Source organism: Idiotropiscis lumnitzeri, chromosome 10, assembly GCF_059441095.1.
Source record: "Idiotropiscis lumnitzeri isolate Australia: NSW breed Sydney's pygmy pipehorse chromosome 10, RoL_Ilum_1.0, whole genome shotgun sequence".
In the NCBI taxonomy this organism is placed as follows: domain Eukaryota; kingdom Metazoa; phylum Chordata; class Actinopteri; order Syngnathiformes; family Syngnathidae; genus Idiotropiscis; species Idiotropiscis lumnitzeri.
In genome coordinates this window covers 6,330,227-6,351,047 of record NC_142400.1, presented here as the reverse complement: position 1 = coordinate 6,351,047, position 20,821 = coordinate 6,330,227, and the positions used below count along the sequence as shown (strand labels likewise).

The window sequence follows — 20,821 nt, the reverse complement described above, 5'->3', positions numbered from 1 at the left end:
TACAATATAAACAAAGCCATTGACGGGAAAGGGAAAACCTTTTACCTTGATTTTTCTCGTTCATAGAAGAGATTTTTTATTTTAAGTTGTAATAATTGTTAAATCATTTATATAGCATAATAATATATAATACACGCAACAGCTATATTAATGCAACAAACATGAAAGAATATTTGATTTTGTGAAGTTAAAGTCTATTGGTTCAAATATAAAAACATTTAAATAATACAATAATAATTTTTAAATTATAATTAACCAATTAGTATTCTCATATTTTTATATGCTTTTGTAAAATTCTTATATACTTTTTTGTCATTTACAATTACTCATTTTACCAATTATTTCATTGGATAAATTAATAAAAATAAATGGAATGAATACACGTTAATCAACTCATTTTAGGTGAAACAGATCCATGAATGCAACAAATGTTGCAGAATTAAAATATTCACATGAAAATGCATAAAAAATATTTCAACAAAAGTCCTTTATATACTTATTAAATTAATTATAGTAATGCATTTTAAAGGCAATGTTTTATTATTTACATTATGTTAATTAAACAAGTGTTTAATAAATGAGACAACTGAATAAAAAAAATAGATAGATGCATTTTAATAAAACAGTTTTACAACTGTACAGCTTCAATGCAACAAATGTTACAGGAGTCCGAATAATGTATACATGTATTCGCGACTTGGCTATTTACAAGAAATCAATTAAAAAAAATGTACAAATACATTTAAATGAACCATTATTAGGCAAAAAAAAAGGCTCCATAAAAGCAACAAGAATTGTAGCTCAGGGGTGCCCAAGTCCGGTCCTAAAACGCCCCTAAGATGCTTGTTGATGAGTTGATCATTTTAATCAGGTGTGTTGGATGAAGGAAAAAAGGCTGGATAGGGCCGTTCAAGACTGGACTTGGGCCCCCCTGGTGGAAATGCTGGATCGGCCAGATTAAAGAATATCGCTGGAAGCTTTCCGACTATCTATAGCAATAAGCTCCGTAGAGATGTGACGTGTTATCGGGGAACCCGAACGAGCGCACTCCGGGTTCGGAGATGCCCCCGCATCGTGCCCTGGGAGTGCCGATGGGGAAGCGCACGCTGCCGTCTCGCAGCCAGCCGCCGTCACATCGGTCGTAGCCTCTGAAGCGCCAAGCGGCGTACAGATGGCCCACCAGCGCCAGCTCGGCGGACCGACGCCTGCACGCCCGCCCGGCCTCCTCCAGGGAGAACGCCCCCGGGATGTAGAAGATGGAACCTGTGACATCGCACCAGGGAAATCGAAGAAGAAAATTTCACAATTTTTTTTGCATGAGGAGTTGTACCCGTCAAGAAAAAAGCACTTCTGGTGGGAGCAAGTTGGATAGGAAAAGAACTTTTTCTGAGAAACTCAATTTATTTTAGGGGGGGGGTCGAAACTCACCCGCTGTCAAAGAGGTGAAGCAGAAGGCGTCAAAGTGGTCTCTGTTCTTGTCTTTGGGGGAGTAGCTGCGAATACCTGGATGCGTTTGTGCCCCGCATGCGGGGCGAGGGATGATGATGGGGTAGCGGACACTTCCATCCTGGAGCCAGCCTGCTTTGCACCAGTCCAGACCATCCGTCCAGGCTGCACCACAACATGCAAAAAAAAAAAAATTAGTTTGAGGGTTGGGCAATTGCTTTCAACACAAAGGGCTGTGAGCAGGGCGTGTCAAGTTAAACTGTACCTCTGTAGAGTTGCTCATAGGAGGCGAGAATGCCGTCCTGCTCCTCACACGCCACTTCAGCCTCGTGGAACGTCATCTTATAGCGGCCTTTTTGACTCTGATATGGAAAAACCACACCTGAAGACAAAAATCCCACGTCAATAAGTCGCCGCTACGGGAAGCTCGCCAGACCGATCAGTGGCGTGCGGTCAGTCTTCAATGCTTGTTTTTCGTCTTCATTTCAAGACGGGTCTCTTGGATGCGCAGTTTGTTAGTTTCCGTTAACTATAATAACCTTACTCCATGCCTCCTTGCCTCCATGCACTTGGCTCCTCCAGCAGAGAATTATGTAATTTAAATACACACTGAAGGCCCAGGTCCGATACTCACCGCCCGCCACTGCCTCCGATAGCTTACCTTCGATCCTGAGCGTGACCACCACGCTCTCGTCCTCGATGTCATTGATGAGCTCGCATCGGTACCTCCCGCCATCTTGCAGTTGCAGTCCCCTAAGCTGCAGGGAGGCGTCCATGTTGTGGGCCCGGCGAAGGGCCGCCCGCGGTCCGAGCTGGCCGTGCCGCTTGAAGGCGTGAGCGTTGGAAATCATCACAATGTTCTCTGGGCCCATGTGTCCCGGCTCCAGCTTGGTCCACTTGATCTTGTAGTGGTCGGGCTTGGTCTTCAGGATGCACGAAAACGTGACATTCTCGCCCCGGCGGCCGACCACCTCGGCGTAAACGGGAGGCTCCAGGAGGTACTTCAACTTGGAGGGGGATGTGGTGGGGGACGGGATTGTACCTGAGAGCGGAGCCACGAAGCAAGCCAGGCAGCTCACAAGAAGAACCAGGGAGGCACTCATGATGTTTGAAAAGCTACGTGGGACTCATTCAAGTCACCTTTTGGTATACAAACATTCGGTTTTAGGCAATAAAAAATTGACAATTAGCGATTAACTACTAGAAGATATCTCACATGGTGTAGATTTCTGAAGAGGTTAAGTTGTTATATTTGATGATGTTTCGTCCATATTGGAGGGTCTGGCGTTCTCTTTACTTGCGAAATTTTTTGGGAGAAATGGTCGACTGCAGACATGAAAACAAAATCATACATATCCCTCACATGTAAAAGCCACATATGCATTATTTTAAGGCAATAGAGCTTATCATCTCCAAAATGGGGGGGAGGGAGAGAGGGAGAGAGGGGGGGAGGGAGAGGAGAGAGAGAGAGGGGGGGAGAGAGAGAGAGAGAGAGAGAGAGAGAGAGAGAGAGAGAGAGAGAGAGAGAGAGAGAGAGAGAGAGAGAGAGAGAGAGAGAGAGAGAGAGAGAGAGAGAGAGAGAGAGAGAGAGAGAGAGAGAGAGAGAGAGAGAGAGAGAGAGAGAGAGAGAGAGAGAGAGAGAGAGAGAGAGAGAGAGAGAGAAAAGACAGAAGCGATATGGGGCTGTGTGAAGAAGCAATTGAGAGCCAAAATAAGCATTTTAAGTTGCGTTTCATTTGGGCTAAGGGATGGAATTCAATAAATGCAGCCATCTATACAGTGCGACCCCAGTTGGAGGTCATCTGTAAATTTGCCTTGTGTGACAACAAAAGTCTGAGAAAGGTTCCAGTCCAGTACTAATCAGTTTTTATGGCCAAATTTAGCGATTGTGGGTTTTAATCAGATGTGTTTTGTAGTGCGGAAATTACAGTCAGTGGATGTGAATAGGAAATTAGCCAGCTCATACGCTTTTAAATAATGTTTCTGACGTATAAAACATCTGCCATTACCCTGAAATGTGAGGACGTACGCTCTTTAAAAGGCTGCAGAACGGACGGCGATGCAGGAGCAATATTTTTATGAATAACGTTCTGTGGAAGAATATGGATGGATGGATGGTTTACCGAACCATCTGGAAATCTCAAGCTCAGAACAGATTCTATACCAAAACATGACTTACCTCAAATACTTCTCCTCTGAAAAAGCTGATTCTCTGCTGAATTATTGTACTTCCTGTACTGGCTCGACAATCCAAGTCGTGAATGTTGAGCATCAGTCCACTTTCTCGCCCTGTCTCTGGCTTTCTCTCTCTCTCTCCTCACGCTGGTCATGTGGTCAAGCGAGCAGCATTGCCATCGTCCAGATGTTAATGATTAGCAGGGAGGGACCTTCACGGCTTTTCTTTTGTGTTGTGAAAGTCTTATCGGAATGTTGTTGACTAACCATGAAACTGGGGTAAGCTTTCTGATACTGGACAGAACTTTTTAAACCTGAATGCCTTGATGGTCTTCAGATTTTATTGCTCCATGAACAAATTTAAGTCACCTCATGTCAGATGTAGCAGAGTAGCTCCAGAGTATTCCCGTTTGATGCTTAATTTCTTGAAAATTAAAGTACGGTAGAGCTGATGTGACTTAGCAAAATGTTCCAACTTTGTCTTTTCAAGTGACATTCGCCAAGAAGTTTTGTAGCTTGTCATCTTGGCAATTTCCTGTGTCATCAGTTATTTTCCAGACCATTCGGCATATTCAGTCTTTAACAAAAGGGGAAGAACAATTTTGCCCAAGTCGACCAGTTTGTATAAATAACTTGTTGAGGATCCTTGCATATGTTCTGGAATGGGGCTGCTTTGCTCATTTGAGACTGGATGGAAGTGACTTCGGACTTGTTGAAGGCTTAGTAAAGTGATCAGCTTCCTTTTTCTGGGACACTTTGTTGGAGACTTGACTTTAGATGAATTTGGTCGGATCTGAGACAAAATAAATAAACATTTTACCTTGATTGAATCCCTAGCAGGGGAAACTTGTTTTCTTCACCATACAGTGGTGATGTAACTGTCCATGTCATAGCAGGCTGAGCTTGTGATTTATTGACACAGATGGACAACAAGTGTAATCAACAACTCTTCTTATGTGTGTGTGTGTGTGTGAGTGTGTGTGTTCCAGCCTTTGGCAACCAGCACTGAAGCTGGCATTCACGCATCTTTATGGTCGCTCGCTGAGAGGAAGCTGTGTTGGCTCAGTGACACAAGGCCCACATTGTGACACTTTCATTGTGTGTCCACACGCACACGCAGCCGCACACACATTTGAGGTGGACACAAGAGGAAATAAAGGAGTCTTTTTTTGTGTAGCCTAACCATTGTTCTCTTTATCAATGAACCTCTTTATTGGCCTCCAATTAGTATTCACCCCAAAACATCCTGCTGCACTCTATCTATCTATCCATCCATCCATCCATCCATCCACAAAAAAAATACTACAATTATCCATGCCAATGACATATAGTGACAAGCGGAACAATTCAATGCTTGCCCACTAGATGGCAGAAGTTTCAATTAACCTTTACATCCCTTCACGCAACAGAAAAAAAATAGCTTTGTGTTCAACGAAACAGGCTCAGATTCCACATTACCCCCAACCAGCAATGAGGCGTGACTCATCCATTGCCAGCCCAGGTAAAATGAATGGACATTTTGACGTCTATACTCGTCAATGGCAGTGAATGAGTTAATGAATCTTTTATTGGGGGGGATCCTGAAAATTGTGCCTCGCGAGGCCTCACCTATGGCACATACCGGAAATAGCCACTCATTAAATTGTTCACATTTAGAGAGACCAAAACGACAACTACCAATTGATCAACAGTGTCTTGCCATTGTGAGGCATCAAAAAGGAAGTGTCACAGAAAGCATTCAGCAGGTCGCAACAGAGATGCAGAGACTGGAAGAGTCACAGAAAGGTGTAGAAATGGACATTCTTGGAAATTTTCACCTATTGTGAATGCTCCTGTGTGACATCAAGTTCGGCAAAAAGTACTGAAACAGCAATTCAAAAATTTACGTTCCCCTGTAAAGGTCATCTGATCCTGAAATTAATCCAAATTTCGAATACCAGAAAGATTTTGTGAGTGGGGTACAGTATGTGGCTTCGCTCAACACAGATTGGGAAACACGACCTCAAAGCACTTCAGTTCAACAAGAGGCCACGGTACCTTCGCTCGGGGGGCCACTGGGGCAAGATGAGCGCGGCCGATAGGGTGACGCCTGGTCCCGTCCTACCGGATGGTGCGCTGAAGCGGCGCGTGACTCGAATGATGAAAGGCGTGACGAGCATCTGGGTCAACGCCGGCGCTTGAGTATGAAGTATGTCGAAGTGTGATGGCCAATAAGTCAAACGTTCTTTTTACTGCAGACTAGTAGAAACATTTTCTCGTCAAAATGCTGCTGAAAGCTTGAGGGCGCTCACCCTGTGTGAGTGTCACACTGTGTACACTTTCCTGCAGTTACATGCCGATCGCCTGCTTGTCTTGACATATCTGACACACGTGCTCGCAAACATGCTAGAGGTCTATATCGTTTGTTTTTCTCCCCTTAATTTGTCACATTTTGTTTTTAAAAAAAAACAGTGGACCACATAAAAATATTACGCAGGCTTAAAAATGTGTTGACAAGATAATATGTTGTAAAATAATCTGAAGTTTTTTTATGGAAATGTAATTAATTTAATGTGCAGTAAATCTAAGTACATCTATTTGACCATGACAGAATAATACCATATTTTGTAATTAATTGAATGATTATGCCATTCAAAAAGAAATAAATGTTTAACTGAATCAACAAAATTAATGATAAAACACAAAAAATCACATACAATGAATATTTAAATTTTTTAAAATTTTTATTTTAAGAAAATAAATTAATAAAATATAATCATTTACATTTTTATTTCACAACCACATTGTAATTTCAATTAGAGATAATGCTAATTTATAATAAATTAATAATATACAAGGATTTGTTTTCAATATTTATATTATATATCAGCTGAATTGTCAATAATGCACTTTTCCCATTTCTTTGAAAAAAGAATTAAGTAAAAATAAAATAAAATGTATAAAATATTAATGATAAGCTAACCTAACATGCTAAATATATAAAACATGTAACATTCTTTTTATTTGATTGTAATTGAATCCATAAAATTGCTGATAATAAAATACAATACTTTATTTTGTAAATAATTAAATGGGTATAATCCATCTAAAAGTAGAACACAAAATAACAATATAATAATACAAATTTTAATAATAATAATTTAAATAATATGTAATAAAGTAATAGGCAGACTCCACCTCTGTACTATGAATTATCATAGTTACCCCCCCCCCCCAAAACAAGGTTATGACAATACAAAAATATTTGGGCAAAAGTACAGTAGAGTAAAATAATTAGATGAAATATTACATCTGAAGCCATTTTGTACAGCACAAGAAGCATTCCGACGTTGATTGACACTTGTTTTTACACACATTCTGTGTGCATACGTGCACACGAAACTCCATTAAAGGCTTGTGTTCTTCTCCTGTTCTTTCACAGGAACATGCCCGGCAGGTTTGGACCTGCATTTATCTTTTTTCATTTTTTTTTTTCTTCATCTGGTGCCATTGATGCCTCAGATGAACAGATTGTCTTATCAGTAGTGAGGCCCCGCAGCCGCCCCCTCCCCTGCTACTGATGTACTGATTACCACTTGCGCTATGCTAGCGGTAGACACACTTGAGGATGGAGCGCGGGTAGTTCACAAAATACATATTTTATGAATTTAAAAAAAGTTCATATGAAATAATAAGTAGTTAATACAAGAATTAAATCGGATAAATAATTAAACCGTTTCCAATACGGGATATAACACTGTGACACTGATGCTAGCACGTCTATGGAAACTTTGTTTGCTAGCATTAAGCTAAATGGACTTAAAGCTCTATGAGGTTGTTTTTAATGCTCTTGTAATTCTGATTTTTGATGTTTAGTTTGGGAGTAAACTTCCACTTGGAGTGGCATAAAACAACTTGAAGGCTTTTTTTTTTTTTTTTTTTTTTTTTAATTGTCTGAATGACCGCTCGTATCAAACTAATGAAATTCAGTAGCATTTTGGCAACTATTGTGTAGCAATTAACTTGTGTGCTAAAACTGTTGTCTAAAATAGAATAAATATTGCCAATTATCTTCAATTAGGCACAGCGTTAACTATGCTAAAACGTTTACAGATTACATTGCGCTACTATTAACAATTATATTACGACTGTCATAAAAGTATTAAGGATAAATACTTGGAGTTATCTGCAGGTATGATCAGTCATGTCGGCCGGCTGAGAGGTATTCATATTGTGTGTGCGCACGTGTGTGTCATCATAAGACCAACACGAGGTGTTAGCTATGCGCGACCAGTTTATTCACTATATGCCAAACTTGCCAGCAGGTAGCTTAGCATTGTTGATTTAAAAACAAAACAAAACAAAACAAAACAAAAAACTGGGGAGTGATTCTGCTGTGCAGTATTGAAAGAAGTGTGTGTTTTCCCACATATGATTTTCTTCCCGGTCTCTGATTGGCTGAACCAAGTTATGGGGATGGGGGGGGTGGCGTCTTAAAGAACTTATGGAAGCCACTTACTGTCAATTTTATAGACACAAAACCTTTTATGGTCATATTGAAGGCACTTGGATCGAATTTTGAGACCTTGTTGTAACTAATCAAAACTTTAGCAGAATTAAAAAGGAAATAATATGTGTCTAAAAAAACAAGTCAATATAGGATGATTTGAGCCTCATCTCTCCAGGAACTATTTTGTCTTTTTGTGTAATTTCTTCTCCAGGTCTCTGATTGGCTGAAACAGGTAAGGCGTACCTCAGGAGTGTGTGATTTGCCCCCCTGTCTTTCTCCCTCTCGTAAGAGTTGACATTCTTTCAAATCATAACAACATTCCTGCTTTAGCCTGTGGGGTAGATGAGGAGGCTGATATTGGTGTGACTGACATCTCTTATCGAACTTCTGCTCTTTGCTAAAAAAAAAAAAAGGACCCACGTATGTATTTACAATATGAAACCTGTATGACTTTTTCCACTTTGTTTCTTTTTTTTTTTTTGATGATGGAAGATGACAAATGCAAGAAGAATAACTTTTTTTGTACAATTTATGGCTTTTCATATTCTCTTTAAGAATTTTCGAGATATTTTTGAGGACAGCCATCACAATTAATCTATAATCAGCTACTTTTTTGATATTATAGATGTTATAAGTTCTTCGACCAATTCACCAAGTGCTGTTAAATTCATATCAAATTTCAGACTTTGTGACTTTTCGAAGTCAAGTAATTAAAAAAAAAAAACTCTTTACAATAATATTTTTTTATCCATCTCAGGCTGTGGACATTTTGCCACTCGTCGTGGACTGAAAATGACATCGCAGTTGTTCAGTGCTCAGCTAACGACCAATCACTGCTCAGCTTGCGAAAGTCACACGACCAAACTGGGACAACAGGTGAGCCGTGATTGGTTCTAATCATTAATTGGTTAAATCTGCGTGTTCCGAAACCACGAGTATGCCGCGCTCCAAGATTCCTTTTAAAGACCACCTCAAACAAATACAGTGAACCCTCGGTTATCGCGGTTAATGGGGACAGAGACCACCCGCGAAAACTGAAAATCCGCGAAGTAGCGGCGCACCTTAAAAAATGCTTAAAAAAAAAACGTGCGAAGTAGCGGCGCACCTTCAAAAATGCTTAAAAAAAAAAAAAATATATATATATATATATACGGGTAGAGAGAGAGAGAGTGAAATTCATGTTATAACAAAAAAAAAAATATTATTATTAAAACTTATTATTTTTTTATTCCCCAGCCATTATTTTCGTATTTATTCAATTACTTCTTTTTGTATTTATTTAATTACTTCGACTTTTACCTGCTGGTACGCCGTCCGGTGTGCCCTGTGAAATGAAAGGTGGCATTCTTCATTTATTTATTTATTCATTCATAACTGACAGCCTCGCGCTCCGCTCATGCCCGGGCGGAAGGTGTTCCTCTTCGGCTTAACTGCCACGCACGCCGGCCGGTCTCCTCCGGAGGTCTCGCACGGTCCCGAACGGAGCGAAATGTCGCCCCGCTAGTGCCCGGGCGGAAGTTGTTCCTCTTCGGCTTAACTGCCACGCACGCTGGCCGGAGCTCTGGTACGGTCCGAACCGCGCGAAACATCGCCCCAAATCGTGTCCGGGGGAACGTGCTCTTCTTCGTCCACTCTCCTCTTCGCCCACGCTCTTTTTCGGCGCACGCCGGCCGTCTAACCGCTCCAGCGCCCCCTCGTGCCGCTCGGCGAAACTACAATGCCCCCGAATATTTTTTAGACCCGCGAAGCACTGAACCCGCGAAAGGTGAACCGCGAAGTAGCGAGGGTTCACTGTAATCGATATAAAATCCAATCCACAAACATGAGGAATGTAATTTTAGTGACAAAAGTAATTTATTGCTTCCCCTGAAGAAGCCTCCCAGTTGAACTTTACCTGAAACCTTCTCGGGGGTGGGGCTAAAGGTGACCCCGCCCTCTTTCCCGAGGAGGCGGGTAGAGTTAAAAACTGACATGAAAGAGAAGCTCACTCATCTATTTCTTTCCACCCTCACACTTGCATACGCACACACAATCACAAACACACACACACACACACGCACACCCACGCACGCATATTTCAATCTGGCAGTTCTGGCCTGCACCGTGCTTGTGTGACACCCAGCGGGTCCACGTTTCTCCAGCAGGGCCTTTAATCAAGGAGGGAGACAGCAATAATGACGGACGTATCCACCAACATGCGGCTGAAGCTGCCCATCGTCTGCTTCATCATGCAGATCATCCTCATCATCCTCTTCGGAGTGCTGGTCCAGTACGACCACGAGGTGGACGCCAGGAAATGGCACAACCACAACCACTCAGACTACGACAACGACTTCTACTACCGCTATCCAAGTGAGTCATCCCACTTCTTCTTCAAAATTAGCGCACTTCCCAAAAAATCCCTTAGATGGCGCCGTTTAAAAGAGAGAACCAACATGTTGGCAGGACGTAATAAAAAAGTCTTTTATGAGCAGGCTTCAAGGTGTTTATTGCCACTCTCCAGATGACCATCATACTAAACACAACAGAGTATAACACATTGTGAATTTAAAACGACCATGTGGCTTTGCTTAAAGTCAACTTAGCTTCATTTTAACATAATGCAAAAATAACAGAAATGGGCCAATGAGTGGCAAAGGTATTGCGGTGTTATAAAATTGGAGAGCAACTCAGGTAGGCTCACGGGCATATATTATTTATCTTCTGTGAAGAACAACTGACAACTTGCTGTGACCGGCTCCATGTACTCTATTTCCCGTATGCGTGTAATATACTGCCTCCTGGTGGCCAAGGCATGCATTCCAGAAGGAGCAGCACAATGTTCATTGTGATGAAGCCAAAAATGTGGCACAAACTGTTTAGTTCATTTTATTTTATTTATTTAGGTCATTCCTGATTTTTTTTTTTAAATTGCACAATACTAATAAGGGGTATTTTTCTTCTTTAAAAATACATTACAATATTTTTTTGGGTTTTGTGAGGAAGGCTGGAAAGGATTTGAGTCATTTATAATCAATTTATTTAAAAATTGCAATGATTTAATCGTATTAGTGGGATATATTAGATATCCCAAATTTCAAATATTGCGGGTGGTTCCGGAAAGTATCCCTCACTATTAACGGTAGTTCACCATAAAACATAATTTAAATCCAGATAAAAGCAAGCACTCACCAAAACCTCTAGATGGAGACGAAAAGTTACATTTTCTAGAAGTCTGACATTCCCAGAACTTCTGGATGACCATTTGAAGTTTAGGATACAGCCCAAATGTAGTTCCAAGCCGATAAAAAGTTTAGGAACCTTTTACGAAGTGGTCTGCCGTGGCAATCATACATCTTATTGGATGGCAACACGTATCCATGGACTAAAAGTTGTGTGGATTTAAAAACACATTGATAGAAAAAAAAACAACTCTAGTCACATCAGTCAAGTATTTGCATGTGTTATTTTTTTATTTGGTGGAAAATGCCAAGTGTGCTGCTCTCTAATTAGAATCAAATGTTTTACAGCCCATTGATTTATAAAAGCCTTTTTTTCCCCTTGCTACTTTAATGCAAACGAGATGAACAATTGTCATCGTCATTCTTTTACATTATTCCAGCTAAAGTTTCGTAATAGGAATTGTCATGCCTAAATTGGACCCACATTTGTGAGAGAAAACAGCGATAACTCATAGATCGCAACGGAGATCAACTTAACGCGGCTCTCCACTTGGGCACTGCATTGATATAGATGAAGTTTAAACATAATTAATTAAAAATTGTAAGTTAACAAAGCTAAGACGCTTGATTGAACGATCTTGATTACCGTTGTGTTAAGAGTGAGTCAAAAGTGCAGCCAGATCTGGCCCGTTGTCTTCTAAGGGGGCGTGGCCTAAAACAGGAAGTGAATGTGAGCCTCCCACCCACTCTTGTCCACGACTTCCATTATAAAACGTGTCCGTCCAAGTGACGAGTGAGTGCTTGTCGCTTATCTGACTTTCCTGCAGGGGGGAATGACGAGAATGTCAGGAGACAAAAACTTTGATCTAATCAAAGTCTTCACCTACGGCGTCCTAACCCGCTAACTCAACTTACTCAACTTTTCACCTCATGACTTAATATTTTCACAAGGAGAATCCACACAAATTGCGCACAAGTTCTGACAGCAAAAGAAGAGACAAAGCATGACATTCATGTGCGATGGACTATTTGCGCCAGTCCAATGGCTCACTTCTGATCTCACCGGTGATTTGCAAACGAGTAGTTTGCCGTTGATCGGCATACGAGTAGCTTCTTGCCCCGTTCAACAATCGCTAGAGAAAACAAAAAAGTGCAAGAAACTGCCGCACAAATGAGTACAGTGGTTGCTTGATGGGTTATGTTCCCGAACACCCCCGCGAAAAGAGAAAAAGTTAAGGTTAGTCATATAAAAAGACAGCATTTGAATATTTAGCAAACATTTTTTTAAATCACTTTTAAAATAACACAAACGGGATTAAAGACAACATATTGAGGAAAGTGCAACGGATAACACAACAAATGAATAATTTATGAAAGTGAACCTGCAGCCATCGCTTTCTGTAGGCATAAAAAGCAGGATTCCTGAGGACTACATTTAATCAAATATGCACCATCTCAAACCAAATAAGCATGCTGCCATCCAGTGGTCAACAGTGCAATTGCAATATAAACAATAACGAAATGGAGTGATTAATTGTACAAAAAAAATCAAATAAATTTAAATCGCGAGACTGAGTAACCAAAACTCGCAATTACGCCAGTATACTGTATTCCTTTCTCTCAAGGCACCACTGTAAATATATTGCGAGGGATAAGTTCCGGAAAACGTTGTAGAGCTGTAATAAGCATTGCTGTGTGCCACTTTTTTACCGGATCGAGTCGTAATCCCGTAATCCCCTCTTTGCACGTAACGCAGTGAAGTCCTATCGCTTGCGGGTAATACGGTTAGGCTTTAATACGGCTTTTTTAATAAGGCTTTTTTTTTTTTTTCTTAACTCCCACAAAGATTTCTTTGGTAAGCGACTGCACTCACAGTTAGCAAAAGACGTTCAAGAAATAGAAAGGCAGAAGTGTGACCATTTCTACTTTAGCATTCACATGCCGAAGTATCTTTCAATGAGACGAGCACAGCATTTTTTTTTTTTTTTTTTAATGTTCACACTAGTCCATAGCAGCATGCTTTGTCAGTTTCCTTAATCCGTGCTTCAGTTTCACGATGTCGTTTGATCGTGTTTTGACTCCTAATGTGTAATCTATGACTTTCTAGAGGTGACTGTCCTCACAAAGCAGATAAGATCCAATGTTGACACAGCGGCGCCTTCCTGGTCTTTTACGTTTTTACTCGCAGTCAGATGTCGCCCACTCGGGTCACATGATCGGGGTGATTGCATCACCACAGATAAGACGACGCCCTCGCCGTCACGCGAATTGAAAGGCATCTCCATGATTCAGCGTTTTTTTTGTTTGTTTTTTTTTGTGTACGTGCGTTTGTAAATTCAAACAGGTCATTGTGTTAACAGGTCAACCGTCGGTTCGCAATCACATCACGGCTTTAGATTTGGTGAAGCAGCATGTGGCTCATTTTTTTTTTTTCTTGTGGGATATTAACCTAGTGATTTAGTTTTGTTAAGTGTTGTCTCTTCGCGAATGTTGCTGTGAGTTTTGGGTCCACGAGGCCAACAGGGGGATGCTGGCACCACTCACAAGTGTCTTGCCAACTATCTGTTGCCATGGCGATGGTGGCCATTGGACCGCTTATTATTGTTTTGCTCAAGCATTCAGTTCACAGTGTGGGTGTAGGAATAAAAATGATTTTGAATTCATGTATGATTACTATTTCAGTTTCAGTAGAAGTTCATGTTAGGGTTTCAAATTAGGGTTTGAAGGCAGCGGTTAGCTTTTCAAAGTAGGATTTCAAGCCAAGATTGGTGTCCGGGGCTATTGGTATTAAATTTGAGTTTTATGCCTGGATTTAGGCAAAACCAAGATTATTAAAGTTAGCGTTTCAAGTTAGCTAATTTTATGATTTTAAAAATAAGGTTTCTAACAGGGGTGATTGGAATAGGGTGTTGAATGTGGGTTAGGGTTCCAACTTTGAGTTTCATGAGAGTTGGGCTTTCAAACTCTGCTTATGATTTCAGATTTGGGTTTCAAGTAAAGATTAGGGTCCCAGGCCGTTTTTAAGAATTTAAATTAGGGCTTCAAGTTAGGGTTTCAGAATAGATTTGCAAGACATTTTTAGGCGTTCAAAATAGAGTTTCAAGCCAAAATTAGGGTTTCAAATTAGTGTTTCAAGACAGGTTTATGGTTTCATAGAAAGCTTAGAAAATGTTAGGGTTTTAAACACATGAAATTAAGTCTCTTGATGTTTTTTCTCACCTTTTTTAGGCCTACATCAAGTTTGAAAAATTTGGTGGAAATTTATATTAGGATTCTGAAAGTCCTCGATATTGCCTTTAACATGCAAGGCATTCATTGTTAGCTAAAATGTAATCGGCATAGAGGTGAAAGTAAAAGGTTAGGGGGTAAAGAAATGAGCCTTGTGGAATGCCAGCCGGCATCAATTCACACCCAGCGTCTCTCAACAGGCTTCCAGGATGTTCACGTGATGATCTTCATCGGCTTCGGCTTCCTGATGACCTTCCTGCAGCGCTACGGCTTCAGCAGCGTGGGCTTCAACTTCCTGATCGCTGCCTTCGCGCTGCAGTGGGCCACGCTCATGCAAGGATTCTTCCATGGCATGCACAACGGAAAGATACACATCGGCGTCGAGAGGTAAATGTGCAACACGGCAACTTCGGCCAGCATTCTTGGAGAGTTTTGTTTTTACTTAAACAAATTCTTGTGACTCTGATAATAGTAGAAGTATTGATTGCAGCATGATACTGCAATCTGTTTTACAAATTATTTGCACTCGGCTACTTGCCACCAACTGGATCCCGCCGTCTTTTCCAGCATGATCAATGCCGATTTCTGCACGGGCTCTGTGTTGATCTCCTTCGGGGCTGTTCTGGGTAAAACCAGTCCCATCCAGCTCCTGGTGATGGCGTTGTTTGAGGTCACCTTGTTTGCGGTGAATGAGTTCATTCTGCTCTCAGTTCTGGGGGTGAGTTTTTTTGGGGCTTCCATTGTGTACCATGAAGTTCTCCACTGTGTTCGCGACCCACTATTATGAAATTCAAGCCCCAAATTGACTTTGAAAAAAATATATATATTCTTAACAACGACACACATGCATGTTCAAAGTGCCTTTCAGAGCAACTTATTAAGATTTTTAGGATGTTTTACATTTCAAAGCATAGTTTGAAAGTAGCGTTTCAACACAGGGTTCCCAGTTTGGCTTTTTTATTATTTTGTTGCTCATTAAACTAGTTCAGTGTGTGTGCTGTTAAGAAATATTTTCTTTTGCCAAACGGCTTTGGATTGGTTTTCAAATATTTTTCAATTTTGCTAATATTTTGGTGAATTTCTTATAACATTTTCAGTCTTACCTTTTTTTTTTTAAATTTTTTTTAAGGTAAGTTAAAAATTTCACATTTAGGCCTCAACTCAAAGATGAGAGTCGAGAATAATTGCTTCATAAAGAAAAAAAATGTCCTCCTTTCGCAGGCCAAGGACGCGGGCGGCTCCATGACCATCCACACCTTCGGGGCCTACTTTGGGCTGATAGTCGCCCGAGTGCTTTACCGACCCAACCTGGACAAGAGCAAACATCGGAACAGCTCGGTGTACCACTCGGACCTCTTCGCCATGATTGGTAGATTCTTGAAAATGAGGAAACCTTTTTTTTTTTTTAAATTTATTTATTTATTTTTTTATTTTGGAATAAAGCAAAGTTTTGCCATACTCACAAGTAGCACATCATGTCACATTTACAGAAGAAAAAGCTCTTCACTAAATTACACTGTCAATTAGCGTAACAGATAGATGCATGTGATGCATGAAGCAAACACAGACGATGAAAAAAAAAACAAAAACAAACAAATATAAACGTAATTTTGATTTTGGTTTCCTCACAGTGACCATCGTGCTGATTCCAGTGTATTTTCACAGGTGGAGGCAGCACTTCACCATCAAACTACACAATCAATTTACAAGGCAGATAAATGCATGAGGTGCATGCAGCTGACAAAGTGACATTTTGTGATTGTCGTCTCGCAGGTACCATCTTCCTGTGGATGTTCTGGCCCAGCTTCAACTCGGCCATCACAGCCCACGGCGACGACCAGCACCGCACGGCCCTGAACACGTACTACTCGCTGGCCGCGTGCACGCTGGCCACTTACGGCATGTCCGCCCTCACCGCGCACGACGGGAAGCTGGACATGGTGAGAAAAAACACATAGCGTAAAACTGAACCTCGGAAGGTTGTCAGCGGCAACGATAGTCGCGGGGTGCCGCGCTGCCGCTTATAGGAATCAAAATTCAGTGATGCAGCCTGCTCAAGCAGGTGACATCGTCGACTGGTGATGTAGGTAGCGAGCTATGGTTTTTAATTTGAGTTATAAAACAGGGTTAGGATTTCATTTTAGGGTTGCAAACTAGGTTGAAGGGTTCCAAGTGAGGTTTCAAGCTAAGGTTAGAGATTTTATTACCCTTTTAAATGAGGGTTAAGGATTCGAGCCAGCGTTAGGGTTTGGAAATTGAGCTTTGATTCAATTCAGGGTTTTAAAGCAGGGTTTCATTCCAATGTTATGGAATCAAGTTAGTGTTTCAAGGGGCGGGTTAAGGTTTCAAGCCAGAGTTATGGTTTCAAGAAAAGGTTCTGATTTTTATTTATTTATTTTTTCTTGTCTTAGGTCCACATTCAAAACGCGGCCCTGGCCGGTGGCGTGGCTGCGGGCACGGCAGGGGAAATGATGCTAACGCCATTTGGCTCCATGATCGTGGGCTTCCTGGCTGGAATCATCTCCGTGCTGGGCTTCAAGTTCCTCTCGGTGAGAAACGCGTCAAATTCTATCAATGCGGCAAATGAGACCGTTCACAGCAGCACACTAACTGGATGCGTTGTTAGGCACGGCAAACGTCTAAAAGATGATTTTCGTGATTGCACTGCGTCACGCAGGTTCTGAATATTTTGACCCCAATTTAACCCAAAATTAAGGTTGTGAAACTATTAGAAACGACCGACAGGATGATGCAATACAAATTTCCCCATTCATGTTGCATCCTCGTTGCATATTGAATCTCATTATATGGTGTACCTAATGAAGTGTCCACTGAGTTTGCGTGTTGCCTTTAAGGGAGTTCAGTCATTTTGAGCGCCGGTTAAGCTTTGTGTTCATTACATAAATCATGAATTTAGTAAACATTCTTTTCCTGTCTTTTCGTCCATTACAAGCAGTGTTTTTCTATGTCCGCTAGATGGTGCTAATGTGCCCAAGTCAGTCATTGTGAAAAGGTAAAAATAATGCTGAGGTGTGCTTGCAATGTTTTTAGCCCATCTTGGAGGAGAAGCTGAAGATCCAAGACACATGCGGCGTTCACAACTTGCACGGCATGCCGGGCATTCTGGGTGCCATCGTGGGAGCCGTCACCGCCGCCGTGGCCTCCTCGGACACTTACGGAGAAGGGTAAGGCAAAATGCTTTCTCGCTGCTTTGTGGCGGCATACAAGTTGATCTGTTGAGGTGGTCACACCTGTGAGTGTGTGTGTGTGTGTGTGTGTGTGTCCTTCTGGCAGTATGGCTGACGTGTTCCCGGACGTGGCGAGTGGCGACGTGGTTGCGACCTTCCAGGGCATCCGGCAGGCCATCTCCTTGGCGGTCACCCTGGGCATGGCTCTGCTCGGGGGGCTCATCGTCGGTAGGCTCATGTTAAACAAGTTACTCATAGTTGCAAATTTGGCTTTCTAGACAGGGGTAGGGTTTCAATTAAAGTTAAAGCCTTATATTAGAAGTTAGGGTTTCAAATGGGTTTTAAGGCAGGGTAAGGGTTTAGAGATGGGGATAGGGTTTGAAATTAGGGTTTAAACACATTCTTAGGATTTAAAGATTGGAAATTAGGTGGTTATGGGAGGGTTAGGTTTTTAAACGATTAGTGTTTCAAATGAGTGTTTTCTAGACACGATTGGGGCTTCTAAATAGGTTAGGCCGTTAGGGTTTCAAGAGAATATTAAGTATTGAAGTTAGGGTCTATAGGAGAGGGTTAAGGATTTCAATTAAACAAAAGTAAGATTGTTAAATTAGGCTTTTAAATATGGTTAAGCTTTTTATCAGGTTTAGCAGTAAGGTCTCGAGTTAGGGTTTTAAGGCAGGTGTAGAGTTTGAAATTAGGGTTACAAACCATAATAATAATAATAATAATAATAATAATAATACCACCTTCTCATGCCAGGGTTCATCATGAAGTTGCCCATTTTTGGTGCTCCTCCTGACACCCTTTGCTACGAGGACAGCATCTACTGGGAGGTGAGTGGACATGAAATACTTTTTTTTTTTTTTAATTGGTTGGGTTCTATTATGTTAGGTAACTACTAATGCAAAATATTTCATAAATGAATTGATGAGTCCTATAAAACTACTCGTGGGCTTTTCAGTACTAATTGTAAAATAGATTGCGTTTTAGTCGGCCAGAGGTGGCAAGTGTAGTGGAAAAGATTACTAGTAGACACAGTCACTAGTGTGCGCACTTGTTTTACTAGTGAGGGCAAGCAATATTTAGCGGTACAAGACTAGCAACGATCAGACGGGCGCCCGTCAGCAGTGTCATCAATTGGCCAGCAGGTGACGCTGCTGCACTACAGTAGATGAATGAAAGGTTGATCATCTCAGCTGATAGTAGAGACGACGTAATGAAAAATACCCACAATGCATCATGTGACATAGCGAGCAATAGAATGTCTTGTATAATTGAACCCCTCCGTACGAGTCACCGAGCTGCCCCAGTTTCATTTTTGTTTGCATTCATTGGCTACATTTGTTTAGTTTTTTTTTAAATTATTTCATTAAAAAAAAAAAACTAAATTATCCGATTTTCAAGTTTTATTTTAAATAGAAAATTATATTATTTATTCTAATTATAATATTTGAATCATCAGTATTGTTATTTATTGATTACAGTTTTCATCAAACCGGACTGGCATCCCCAATTTGTATTTATTAACTGAGTATGTGGTATTTAAATATATACAATAATTTTGGATATTTAAATGTAAATTCATACAAATTCACAGTAAATATTTCCTTTTTTTTTTTTTTCAAACTGTGTTTCTTGCCTTCAAATTCTTTGTTTTTTGTTCAGGTTCCTGGGGCCGAGGAGGGTCACGATGACCAGCTGACAACTGTCGTATCTGCAGAGACCGAGAAACTCAACGGCTAAACACGCACAATCACAACACAAACCCACGCACGCACACGCACACAAATGTACATAGTCATGCATGCGGTCCTTCGCTTGTCAAAGGGACATTTCCTCTCCATGAGGACAAGAAGAACAGCAGCAGTAGCACGCGTCCACCTCTAGATGGCGCCCTGCTAAAGGCCTGCGTGGGAGGTGAGCCTCTTTGATGAAGGATGTCAGTCAATCTCCTAAATGGGCCACTGCAACATAAAATGCTTACTGTTGAATTTCCACACCAAAGAGCAGCCATCTTCTTCTTTTTTTTTTTTTTACCCCAAACTAATTTTTGTATTATTCCATAGGTTGAGGGTTTTCTTTGATATTCTATTTCCCTTTAAACTACAACAATCATTTTTGATTGGCTCTTAAGTTTCTGAATATTTGCATTTGTATTCGAGCATGTTTTTTCCAGGCACAATAGTGTATTATTTTAGTCCAGATTAAACATTTTAATGTGTGATGCTGGTGTTGTATTCATTTCACACATATTTACGGAACGATAAAGTGAACCCCCAATTCTTCAAAGAGGATAGTTTGCAAACCCAAAATGAAAATCTGTGATACAATAAGACAATATAAAATCAACTTGTTATATATCTATTCTTAAAATGAACGTTTTAGAAGTGCCGTCCGTTCTCGCTGGTGCTCAATATTGTTGCCAAGAAATGGCAGACTATTGGAAAACATCACTTTGAGGAAACGAGAATGGAAATAAGACATGAAGCCTGCTTGCTTCACGCTGTTTATTTGTCACTCCCAACTGAAATGTACAATTAAAGTGACACATAAAACAACAAATATTCATCCCTGTACAATTTAACGCCATAGATGAGTTAGAGCAAATTAGCATAACCGTTACATAACTCATATACCTTCAAGCAACACACACAGAGCAACAACACATACAAACAGCGCATATAACAATACTCACAGGCATATATTCTCTTTGCGCTGTTAGAACAACTATTTCCCCCGCTTATAGTTGGGGACCTTCTCTGCCTCTTCTTCAAGCTTTCCCTAGTAGAGCTCAGTGCTGCCTGGTATGTTGTGGCACCACATGGTACTACACCAAAGGTGCACGACTGAATTAGGACTTGCTTGCATACTCTAAAATCCGGAAAAAAACGATTGCATTGAAATCTATGATTTAGCAAACAATAAACGTTAAAATATTTCACTGGAAATGAACGTATATGTCGTGTAAGTTTGATGTCGTCAAAGCGGAAGGCAATGCAATCAAGTGTTCGTCGCCATTAATCCTTTCAGACTTAAAGAGTATGGAAGGGGTTAATGCGAGCGTTCCAGATGGGCTTTGTCTCTCGTCGCTTAATTAACACACTTTCATTTTGGGGGGGGGGGGGGGGGGGGGG

General features: G+C 40.9%; 2 protein-coding genes across 3 annotated transcripts; one reads left to right on the top strand and one right to left on the bottom strand.

Moving 5' to 3' along the window:
• Positions 1 to 600: 600 nt before the first annotated feature.
• hapln2 (hyaluronan and proteoglycan link protein 2) lies at positions 601 to 3,863 on the bottom strand. 2 transcript variants are annotated; one of them, XM_088306083.1, is made up of 6 exons: positions 3,626 to 3,863; positions 2,663 to 2,772; positions 2,108 to 2,586; positions 1,712 to 1,828; positions 1,429 to 1,611; positions 601 to 1,263 (listed from the first exon to the last, which is right to left on the bottom strand). In XM_088306083.1, exons 3-6 carry the CDS (start codon positions 2,547 to 2,549, stop codon positions 986 to 988), a joined length of 1,020 nt encoding a protein of 339 aa, XP_088162209.1. In that variant the 5' UTR covers positions 2,550 to 2,586; positions 2,663 to 2,772; positions 3,626 to 3,863; the 3' UTR covers positions 601 to 985. The 2 variants fall into 2 exon arrangements, with proteins under 2 accessions (XP_088162209.1, XP_088162210.1); XM_088306084.1 differs by lacking the exon at positions 3,626 to 3,863 and adding an exon at positions 3,456 to 3,474.
• A 6,235-nt stretch (positions 3,864 to 10,098) lies between these two features.
• On the top strand, positions 10,099 to 19,909 carry rhbg (Rh family B glycoprotein). The gene is made up of 10 exons (XM_088306072.1): positions 10,099 to 10,462; positions 14,700 to 14,886; positions 15,067 to 15,217; positions 15,721 to 15,868; positions 16,273 to 16,439; positions 16,911 to 17,048; positions 17,551 to 17,684; positions 17,794 to 17,915; positions 18,447 to 18,520; positions 19,353 to 19,909. The coding sequence occupies exons 1-10, from the start codon at positions 10,285 to 10,287 to the stop codon at positions 19,428 to 19,430; spliced, it is 1,377 nt and encodes a 458-aa protein (XP_088162198.1). The 5' UTR covers positions 10,099 to 10,284; the 3' UTR covers positions 19,431 to 19,909.
• Positions 19,910 to 20,821: the final 912 nt, after the last annotated feature.